The sequence below is a fragment of the Anomaloglossus baeobatrachus genome, chromosome 1 (genome assembly GCF_048569485.1).
Source record: "Anomaloglossus baeobatrachus isolate aAnoBae1 chromosome 1, aAnoBae1.hap1, whole genome shotgun sequence".
Lineage (NCBI taxonomy): Eukaryota > Metazoa > Chordata > Amphibia > Anura > Aromobatidae > Anomaloglossus > Anomaloglossus baeobatrachus.
Genome location: NC_134353.1, coordinates 761,558,608 through 761,570,713, shown reverse-complemented (window position 1 = coordinate 761,570,713; position 12,106 = coordinate 761,558,608). Strand labels below are relative to the sequence as shown.

The window sequence follows — 12,106 nt, the reverse complement described above, 5'->3', positions numbered from 1 at the left end:
GCTCACACACTGCAATATCGTTAATGAAGCCGGATGTGCGTCACAAACACCGTGACCCTGACGATAATTCATTAACGATATCGTAGAGTGTAAAGCCCCGCTTTAGTGTGGGCAGATGTGCCTAGTCAATACAGAACTGCCCTACATTTTGCGAATGGCACAATAACCAGCCCCTATTACCTGAATAATATAATTAATCCAGTCATTGTAACATGATAATGCTTCGTCTTATCGAGGTCCGTCATTAGAGAACAATTGCTGCAGACTGGGGTACCTCATATGCAGGGGGCCGGCACTTTCTCCAGACTTTAATCTCATAGAAAACCTATGGGATCAGCTGAATTGTCGTGTAGAGGCTTGTAACTCTGTACCCCAAAACCTTAATGACCTGAGGACCGCCCATCAAGGAGAGTGTGATGTTATGCCTATGCGGACAATAACTCCACTTGTGAACAGCTTGAGACATAATTGTCAAGCTGAAATTGATGCTCAAGGCCACATGACAAGTTATTGAGACATTGACATTTTGGGTGTGTTATATCCACCTCTGTGTTTGTTTAAATAAATGGTTTGAGATGAGGAAATCACTATTGCATGCTTCCACTTAAATGCCCTACTTTCATGATAAAATATCACTGTAGCGTGAACTTCTTTGTTTCACATCAATTTTTTCCAAAAGCCATCTACCCTTAACTTTGTGAGTAGTGTATATCTGTGCTGAGATAATATTAATGTTTGTGTCATTTGCTGTATCTAACCATGCATAGCTTCTCCAGTTCATGGTTGACACCATGGTAGGCTGTTCTAAGAAAACAATGTTTTAGGGCACCATGTCTGCACCAGTCAAGTACCCTTTGGACGTGAGAGGTTCAACAAACCTTTACATAGAAAATGAACACATGGAAACCTACCAAAATAAACCCTGTTCTTGGATTTTTCTTCACAATGTTGCTCTTGTATTGTACTTCTGTAATACAAGTTGACCTTTTACCTCTTGATATGTTGTCTTTGCTAACCAAACACTAGATCTTATTGTGTGATCCCTCTGAAGGGTCGTAGGCTGTAATCAATGAAAACACGCGATTGTGCTAGAACCAGTGGGAGATGGAGAATGTATGTGAGTTATGTTTTGCAGTCAAGCCAGAACATACTTTGAATTTTTCGTGAGAACTTCCTGAACGGGAAGCATTACCAGCATTAGTCGTCAATGAAAGGAATTTTTAGATAATCGGAACACGGAATTTAGCAAATGTTAGAGCTCAAAATCATATTGTAACCGTTTTACCTTCAGAACAGGTTAGGCTATAGAGATTATGGTTTATGAGAACAGTACCTTTAATAACGGTGGTGGCATTTTATCAGTTGTGTATATGGAGATTAATGACCACAATTAACATGTCTCCACTGGATATTATCTGTGTTTAGTGCTCTATTAAGAATTCTAATATGAGTCAGGTGAGGTTTTATTCTGTCCACTGCACAAATATGATAAGATTAAAAGGGTTTTTGGTATAGAAAAACCCTGTTTGGTAGACACTCTCCTGCCCGTGAAATCATTGGTGCTTCGAGAAAGAGGAGGGATTATCTAAAATATGTTGTAAGTTACTCTCTAGGCAATAACAAAAGCTCTTCATAAGCCCAAAATTTTATTTCTTCTCCATTCGATTGGGCAAGGGCATACATGAAATCTTGGCGAGAAGGCCCAGTGCTAGTTGTCCTAGCCTCACTGAAACCCAGTGGTGCAGATTTCGCCCCCTCACCCCCCACCCTGCTGGGAAACTACATTGTTTGTTTGCAAGATCACAGTGAAGGAATTATCCAAAGATTTATGGAAATTACACCACGTCCTTTCGTCAGCATTTCACATCATATATTCAAAGCACAGATATGCAACACAATTTACCTCAATGATTACCCAAGTAATGTGAAGAATTTTATCTTGAACTCCTTATTCGAGAGCCATCATATTACCTCACACATAAGCTTCTTATGATAAGAATGTCCTTCTTTGCCTATAGCAACCAATCAGAGCTGCTTGACATCTAACAAAATAAAAGCAGAGCTGTGATTGGTTATTATAGGCCACCTAATAAATATCCAGGCAGTCAAAACAGCCAATATATTACCTCAAACATCCAAACAGTTTCTCTGTGTCTCTTTCTGTGTCTTTTTGTGTGTGTGTGTGTGTGTCTTTCTGTGTGTGTGTCTTTCTCTGTGTGTCTTTGTGTGTGTGTGTGTCTCTTTCTGTGTGTGTGCGGGTGTCTGTCTGTCATTGTGTGCGGGTGTCTCTTTATGTGTGTATGTCTTTGTGTCTGTGGGTCTCTCTGTGTGTCTCTTTCTCTGTCCATAATAGGAGTCTATAATAACATATCTGTTCCCAGCTTCATTGACTTTAATGTAAGCAGGTTTTTTGACGCATAACTGTGAAGATGTGAAGTCACTGCTTCCTAGTAGCTAAATTCAGTAATTTGTATGTGGTGAGGAGGCTAAAGCAAGTCTAGGCTGCCAGATAAGCAGAAGTTTGTAAAGTTACTATTATCAGTTGGGAGGTGTAATTTACATGGTAAATAAAGTGTTTCTCCTTATCTTCATTCTTTGGAAATTACACCACTGTTCATTGTGTTCCCTTTTTTCAGAATACCCTATGCCTCAGACCCAAGCACTGAGAACCTGCTTCAAAGGAGAAAATGTAACCCTGTCATGTACTGTGTTAGCTGCAAACCCTCCAGCTGTAATAACCTGGCTGCGTAATCTGAGTACCCCAAATGTACAGATCAAGCCAGGACCCAAATACCAGATCATACAGAGCAGCACAATCTCCTACCTCACTATTGTCAACTGCTCCAAGGAGGAAGATGAGGGATCCTATATATGCATGACGGAGAATGGAGTAGCAACTAGGGATGTCTATATATATCTTGATGTAACCAGTGAGTAGAAAAATGACGTATTTCTATTCCGTTGATGTACTGTATGTGTTAGTCATTTACTTACAGTTTAGCTGGCTCATTTGTTACATGCTTTGCCTAGAAATAAAAGATGGCAAGTGAAGTATGGTGAGTTCAGCTGTAGCAAAGTAGTATATCTTCAGCTCAGTAAAGTTCAGCTGTAGTTGTAGTATATCTTTATAAATGATCTGGATAACGGAGTTATTGGGAAACTCTTAAAATTTGCAGATGATACAAAGGCTACTTTCACACTTGCGTTGTGCAGCATCCGTCACAATGCGTTGTGTTACGCATGTGACTGATGCGTTGTAAATAGTGTGATAATAAAGGCAACGGATTCCTGTGAAATAACGTGTTGCGTTCTTTTAGTTTTCTTTAGCCAAGAGAGAGAGAGCCCCCATCATCACCGCACACACGCAGGCACTACAGCCCCCATCATCACCGCACACACGCAGGCACTACAGCCCCCATCATCACCGCACACACGCAGGCACTACAGCCGCCATCATCACCGCACACACGCAGGCACTACAGCCGCCATCATCACCGCGCACACGCAGGCACTACAGCCGCCATCATCACCGCACACACGCAGGCACTACAGCCGCCATCATCACCGCACACACGCAGGCACTACAGCCGCCATCATCACCGCACACACGCAGGCACTACAGCCGCCATCATCACCGCGCACACGCAGGCACTACAGCCGCCATCATCACCGCACACACGCAGGCACTACAGCCGCCATCATCACCGCACACACGCAGGCACTACAGCCCCCATCATCACCGCACACACGCAGGCACTACAGCCCCCATCATCATCCCACACACGCAGGCACTACAGCCCCCATCATCACCGCACACACGCAGGCACTACAATTCCCATCATCACCGCACACACGCAGGCACTACAGCCCCCATCATCACCGCACACACGCAGGCACTACAGCCCCCATCATCACCGCACACACGCAGGCACTACAGCCCCCATCATCACCGCACATACGCAGGCACTACAGGCCCCATCATCACCGCACACACGCAGGCACTACAATTCCCATCATCACCGCACACACGCAGGCACTACAGCCCCCATCATCACCGCACACACGCAGGCACTACAGCCCCCATCATCACCGCACACACGCAGGCACTACAGACTACAGCCCCCATCATCACCGCACACACGCTGGCACTACAGCCCCCATCATCACCGCACACACGCAGGCACTACAATTCCCATCATCACCGCACACACGCAGGCACTACAGCCCCCATCATCACCGCACACACGCAGGCACTACAGCCCCCATCATCACCGCACACACGCAGGCACTACAGCCCCCATCATCACCGCACACACGCAGGCACTACAGGCCCCATCATCACCGCACACACGCAGGCACTACAATTCCCATCATCACCGCACACACGCAGGCAATACAGCCCCCATCATCACCGCACACACGCAGGTACTACAGCCCCCATCATCACCGCACACACGCAGGCACTACAGCCCCCATCATCACCGCACACACGCAGGCACTACAGCCCCCATCATCACCGCACACACGCAGGCACTACAATTCCCATCATCACCGCACACACGCAGGCACTACAGCCCCCATCATCACCGCACACACGCAGGCACTACAGCCCCCATCATCACCGCACACACGCAGGCACTACAGCCCCCATCATCACAGCACACACGCAGGCACTACAGCCCCCATCATCACCGCACACACGCAGGCACTACAGCCCCCATCATCACCGCACATACTCAGGCACTACCGCTCCAATCACCACCGCGCACACACCGGCACTACCTCAGTGATGTTACCGCTGACAGCGCGATTCACTTCAGTTGCTGCGTGGAGCTCACAGAGAGCAGCGCTGTTCTGTGGCCACTCCTGTCAGCTTCATGTAGCAGAGCTGAAAGCGCCGTGGGACCTCATGTGGATTACGTCTGACTTGGATGGGTATTTAAGGATTAATAAAGTGGTGAAAGAGGGTGTATTTTTGTCTTTTATTCCAAATAAAGGATTTTTTCGGATGTATGTGTTTATTTAATTTCACTTACAGGTTAATCATTGGGGGTGTCTCATAGACGCCTGCCATGATTAACCTAGGACTTAGTGGCAACTATGGGCTGCCATTAACTCCTTATTACCCTCTATACACACTCGAACAATGGGCCAAGGAGAACAGAATGTTTTTTAACGGGGACAGATGCAAAGTCCTACATCTGGGTGAAAGGAATGTAAAAAGCATATATAGCATGGGAGGAATAAAACTAGGTGATAGCACCGGGGAAAAGGACTTGGGCATAATCGTGGATCCCAGATTCAACATAAGCCAACAATGCGGAGCTGCAGCTAAAAAGGCCAACAAAATTCTGGGATGTATCCAGACAAAAATTAAATCTAGATCAAGAGAGGTAATTATTCCCCTATACTCTGCCCTGGTCAGACCCCACCTGGAATACTGTGTACAGTTCTGGGCGCCCCAATTCAAGAAAGACATCGATATATTGGAGAAAGTCCAGAGAAGAGTAACCAAGATGGTGGAAGGTCTGCAAACCATGTCATATGAAGAACGGCTAAAAGAACTAGGAATGTTTAGTTTGAAAAAGAGAAGGCTGAGAGGAGACTTAATAGCTGTCAACAAATATCTGAAAGGTCGTCACAGTGCATAGGGATCTACCCTATTCTCATTAGCACAAGGATGTGCAAGAAGCAATGGGATGAAACTTAAAGGAAGGAGATTCAGATTAGACATTAGGAAAAACTTTCTGACAGTGAGGGCAGTCAGAGAGTGGAATAGGCTACCACGGGAGGTGGTGAGGTCTTCCTCAATGGAAAACTTCAAGCGGAAACTGGATAAACATATAGTTGGGATGATTTAGGAAAGCCTGCACTAGCGGGGGGTTGGACCCAATGGCCCTTGAGGTCCCTTCCAACGCTATCATTCTATGAAAGAAAGGCAAAGGGTTAAAAAAGTGGTGTGCAAATTGTAATGCAGTTTCTCTAAAAGCCGGTCCATTACAGGGGGTTTAGACACAATTATATGAAGAGGCGATTAAATGTTATATCGATAAGAGTCTGGGCACTAGGATATCCAACAATTACAGGGGGATATAACACTATTGTACTTTATGGGAATGATAGAAACTGCAGAGGGCAACAAAATACAAGAAATGATCGATTGATTGGTTGGTGGTCCAATCACAGGGACATATTCATACACAAAGAAGCTGGAGTTCTTCTCCAAACGTCATATTCCTTGATCCTCCATTGGCTTCAGAGACCCTCACGAAACGTGATATATATTGACTATATATGAGTGCCAGTAAGAGAATAATGGTTTATCCTCCCGACATGTAAATATTACATTTGGTGAAAATACTCAAACTACTTTGATACTGTATGTAAGGAAAAGCACAACAAATATAAAGAAATGTAGCAAAGTACATGTGTTTGGTTGTTCTTTTATCCACATATATTTTTTTTTTGTTACTTTTATTCTTCAGCACCACATAACATTATCGGATTAGTATCTGCTGTCTTGATCCTTGTCCTGATCGTGGTGGCCATTATTATAGGAACGGTACTGTACTGTGATCCTCAGTTCTATATGAAAGGTATGGATTCTCATATTACCTGTAATGTTTCAATGCTGAAGACTACATTGGAAAATAGTATAAAAAACACCAAAAAAAACTGAGCTGTAGCAAATGTTCAGTAAACATGCAACATTGCAAGCATGTGAATGGCAGCCTCAAGACTAGAAAAAAAAGAGAAAAATTGTATGAAAAAAATACCCTGACTATAAATAAATAAATTGCAAGTGCTTAATAACAGGGTAGTTATATACTAAGTACCCTGTTATTAAGCACTTGCAATTTATTTATTTATTTATAGTCAGGGTATTTTTCATACAAGTTTTCTCCTTGTTTTTTTTTTTTTTATTGGAAAATAGTATACCTGACTGATCCAAAATGGAGTAGAAAAGGGTAAAAATCGATTCATAAAACTTTACTGTGAATATAGAAATAGTACAACTTTTCATTGCACAATGAATAACCTTTCTTTGCCGTCCACGTTTGGATGAACCCAATATAGGCTCACTTATAGGACTTGTTCAGATGAGTGTATTTTGTCCTGTTCACATTCAAAATAGATTGTACAATGGATCAAAGTAATGCACGCCTCCATTTTTTTCATCTTTTATTAGGGGGAGGGGTGAGAGGAGATCAAATTTGCTGATTAAACTAAATAACCCAGATTCATCAAAGCAGTTTAACCAGAATTCTGCAGTAAATTGCAACTTTTGCTGCTTTCATGCCAGTTTTGCTCAGCACCTCCAAAATGTATGGAGCCAGCTGTCACAAGATGGAGACGTAATGACAGCTTATCTGATTAATGACGAGCTGTGGCATTCCTTACACCAGAAACCTTACTCTAGTTACTGACCGGAGTAAGATTTCTGGTGTGGCGCGCACCAGTAATCGCTAGTCTTGATAAATCAGGGGCGTTGGGTGTGTTTTAAAAGTAAAATTAATGTTGTGTAGACACAATACAAATGGGAATCGTTTTTGTAAGGATCCATTTCTATTTTTCACATTGAAAATTGTATGTGACCCATTTTTTTTTTTTAATTGTATAAAATGGAGGTCAAAATTAACATATGGACGACATATGTTAAATCTTTTTATTTTTTTCTGGATGAAGAACATTTATACCATATTTACATACGCTCATCTGAACAGGAACCTGTCATGTAATAAAACAAAATACTATTACACTGCAGGCATAAGGTTAATAGCATTCTGACAATATACAGCCGCCATACTGAGAGCCCTGCAGCTTCGGGCTTTCAGTCACAGGGGCGCAGGTATAGCTGTTCCAGTCACGTCTCAGTGCATAGTAAGCAGTGGCTATAGCCACGCTTAAGCACTGACTGACAGCCGGCTCTGTGCTGATGCAATGCTGGGCGGCTGTCAGTCAGTGCCGGGGGATGTGGTTACAGCCGCTGGTCCCTATACACTGAGAGGCAACTTAAACTTCACCGCTGCGCCCCTATGACTGAAATCCCGCAGCTGCTGGGAGGGTTAAAGATCATGTGCACTCAGCAGAGGGGCTCTCAGTGCAGCGAGCTCACTTACTGAGCTGTTTACTTCATTTTGATAAAATCATTCTCTTCTCTGCTGCAGATCTAGTAGTTATACAGAGCTCATGAATATGCTGGACTACCTGCAGAACGCCAAGTAGTCCTGTAATGATAATCTACTGCTGATTTAAACAGTGATTTTATCAAAACTACACTGAGCAGCCCAGTAAGTGACACATCGCTGGAATCAGGATCTCTGCCCCTACGTTATGCTGCTCTCAGATTAGGTGGCAAACACTTGGTGACAGATTCCCTTTAATTCTGCTGCTTTAAAAAAAAACAGAAACAAAATAAAAACATGAAAAATTGTAATGAAGTGGTATTATAAAGTCCAAATAAATTCACAAATTCAGTAATACGAGCTTTAATGGCAATGAAGCAAAATACAGTCAGAACTTTACGCTGCCTATTTTATATCTTTGTACATCTGAATTTTGACTGATTTACTAATATGTATTTTTTTTAACTCTTTTCATATTCTGGATGATCACAGCCAACCCCTTCCGGTGAGTCACACTTCATGCCTCATTCCGTGAATACAGCCCTTTTGTCATATTAGGGGACCTAGATGTCATAAAGGCTCCTTTCAATAGGTCAATAGTTAGTGCCAACAGAAAAAGCACGAGCGGGGCCTATTTTTTACATTGAAATGAATACCTAAGTGGTTTCTCGGGTACAACTGATGCAACGGATGCTGCAAAACAACGCAATTCGTTTTGATTTTTTTTTTTTTTTACAGTTTTACCAGCGGCAGACTATTGTAAACGATCAGCTGATCGCTCCCAGTAGCCGGCCGCCGGGTGATCAGCTGATCGCTCCCTGCAGCCGGCCGCCGGGTGATCAGCTGATCGCTCCCTGCAGCCGGCCGCCGGGTGATCAGCTGATCGCTCCCTGCAGCCGGCCGCCGGGTGATCAGCTGATCGCTCCCTGCAGCCGGCCGCCGGGTGATCAGCTGAGCGCTGTCACTTTCCGGCGCCCGGGCATGCCGGCGGGCGGGCGCTCAGCTGAGCGCTGTGACTTGCCGGCGGCCGGGCATGCCGGCGGGCGGGCGCTCAGCTGAGCGCTGTGACTTGCCGGCGGCCGGGCATGCCGGTGGCCGGTCGCTCAGCTGAGCGCTGTTGCTTGCCGACGGCCGGGCGCTCAGCTGAACATTCGGCCACCGCGAGCCAAAATAAAGTTTGATTTTAAAAAAAACAAAAAAAAAACCCAAAGTGCGCAGTGGAATCCAGAGGATTCCGCTGCTCAAAATAACGTTACATGCTGCGTTCCTCCCGCTGGGCGGAAGCAACGGAGCGTCGCCCAGCGGAAGCAACGCAGGTCCTTTTGGTACAATCCGTCACCCATACAAGTCTATGGGTAACAGCGGAATCCGTTAACGGATTCCGCTGTTTTCCAAAAGGGCGGATTGTAACGGAAGGAAATAAACGCAAGTGTGAAAGTACCCTTAGATGTAAATCATGTAGAATAACAAAAAAAAGAAACATAACATTTTGTTGTTTTTTTTTTTAATACTTTTTTTTTTTTTATCTGGTATGCTAAATCTTTTTTATATACTTATACCATACTCCTCCTGGAGCAATTAGCCCTACATAGATTTGGTAAAATAAATCTCGTCTTTCTCATAGGACTTTGTATTGTGTTGCAGAAAGCGGGAATCTGAAGTTCTGGTTCTTGTAGAATCAGAAGAGGAGGATGAGATGCAAGAAGTCGCTGATTCAGTTCCAAACACCCACACCACTATTGCAGAATTTAGTAATCCTGCCGCTGCAAATGGAACTGTCTGTAAACACGAAGTTTTGTTCCACAGCCCTCCTGACAGTAAGTATTTGTGTTACTCTAGCTTCATGTACAGTAGAGTATGTCTTATAGAAGTGGTCCCCACCCTTTCTTACCTTAAGAGCCATATTCAGCTCTGAGAGAGGCACCCAAGGCACAAAGCCCCCCCAATATAGTGACATCCAGATCCCACTACCACCCCCACAGTAGCCTATGATTAAGGACCTCTTTTGCGTCGGAAACTCGTCAGGGTCTTCTAATATGGATGGACTTCTTTAATATTATGTGGAAATAAAGGCAGAAATTATTTTACATTGGATGTGCCGATATTTTTTCCTCTTATTCAAGTTATAGTCTACCTGGCGGACTTCATATTGTTGCACTCCCTGGATGTGTGGTGACCTTTTCCATTGGGCGTGTCAAGCTTTCCTTCACCCTGTTTGTTGCTCACCCCCACAGTAGTGACCCCCAGAGCTCATATTACTGGTATAATATCCCAAAACTCCACCTAGAAATCACACTGAGGCAGTGTCTGTACATGCAGGGGTTCCCACCTTCCCCCCATTTGGTATCAGGTACTCCCACCACACTATTCCACACAGCTTCAAGCAACCCTTTAACTGGCAGTGTCATCTTATCTCCATCTTACCATACTTAATTTGTCTCTCTAACCCTTAGAGCACTACTTCAGCATTTGTTCCCCCCCCCACTACTGGAGTGGCACTTTTAATTTAAGTCCTGTGCCCCCGATCTTATACTCACCCTCCAGCATTTTCACCTTTTATCGGTGCCGTTTCAGTCCTGCAGCACCATCCTGTGACCACAACTTCTGATTGTCCATAAGTTACATCGCAAGCTTTCAATGCAACTCTATGAGAGCCAGAATGAGGCTGTCATAGACTTGCTTTCAAGTGTGACCTTTGGCATGCTCCATGAAACACTGGAGCAATCCAGCAGCTCACAAACTGCATGAGACTGATGGAAGCGCTGCCAATAAAGGGGGAAAAAAAGCCAGAGCGGAAGTATAAGACCCTGTACAGGGACCTTAGATTAAAAGTACAACTTCAGCAGTGAACAAAAAACCCAAAACACTGGAGTGATGCTATTAGCCAGTATATGCACATCCAGATCTGCTCTTCTATGTGAGCCTACTCACAATAGTCACTACCTGGAGACCTGCTCTTCATAGCTGTTTGTTAGACATAGTGCTAATGCAACAAGATGGCAGACAGCCACAAGCCACACATCATGGATCCACGAGCCACAGGTTGGGGAGCCCTTTCTTACAGCATATTGCTATGTACAGGGTTACAAAGTGCATACAAATCAGAGTGAAGAGGGGGTTAATGCCGCGCATCAGCCAAAATGAAGATGTAGCACGTTGATGTTATAAACGTATTCTTTTATTCCATCGGTCTACGCGTTTCGAGGATACACCTCTTCTTCAGGACCAGTGCATCAACATAGTATGATACTATGTTGATGCACTGGTCCTGAAGAAGAGGTGTATCCTCGAAACGCTTAGACCGATAGAATAAAAGAATACGTTTATAACATCAATGTGCTACATCTTCATTTTGGCTGATGCGCGGCATTAACCCCCTCTTCACTCTGATATGTATGCACATCCTTGTGGGGCTGCAGCAGACGCCTTCATCCTATGCTCTATCAGTGGTTGTGACTATCTCACAACCTTTTCAGGTGAGTGTATTTTTCCTGATCTACCTCACTGATCTGTTGGTATTACACTATCAGCGCTCCTTATTTTTCAGTTTACAGGGTTACAAAGTAGCAGACTTCAGCTTTTTACTTTAGGTTGTCAGAGGTGGTGGCCATCTTGGATGTAGCTGAACACCAGTCAGGGCAGAGGAGGCAAATGGATGCCACCAGGTGGGGTGACTACACATGAGAAATGTATAGTCACTTTTCAGTCCCAAGTGGAGGGTCGCTTTACTAAAGACATAAATGTACCTTTTACGTAAATCAGTACACGGCCCACATAAGGGAAATTTGTATGCAATTTTTTTGTTCAAGTGCTGAATAATCTGAGGAAATCTAGAAGAAGAAAACACTGGCTCGTTAACATAGTGAAGGGGAAACTACCTGTACAAGGGAAAAAAAAAGAATCAGCATTCATTCCTGGGTGATATTAAAGAGGTTTTTTCATGAACATTACTTATTAAAGGGAGCCTGTCACCCGATTTG

The 12,106-nt window shown here is 44.2% G+C and overlaps 1 protein-coding gene across 1 annotated transcript in view; it reads left to right on the top strand.

Annotated features, from left to right (window-relative positions):
• Nucleotides 1–12,106, top strand: part of VSIG10 (V-set and immunoglobulin domain containing 10) — a 55,116-nt gene that overhangs the window by 37,672 nt on the left and 5,338 nt on the right. Inside the window, 4 exon segments of the mRNA XM_075324151.1 lie at nt 2,637–2,930; nt 6,486–6,596; nt 8,619–8,631; nt 9,771–9,943. Coding sequence (XP_075180266.1) covers nt 2,637–2,930; nt 6,486–6,596; nt 8,619–8,631; nt 9,771–9,943 — 591 coding nt within the window.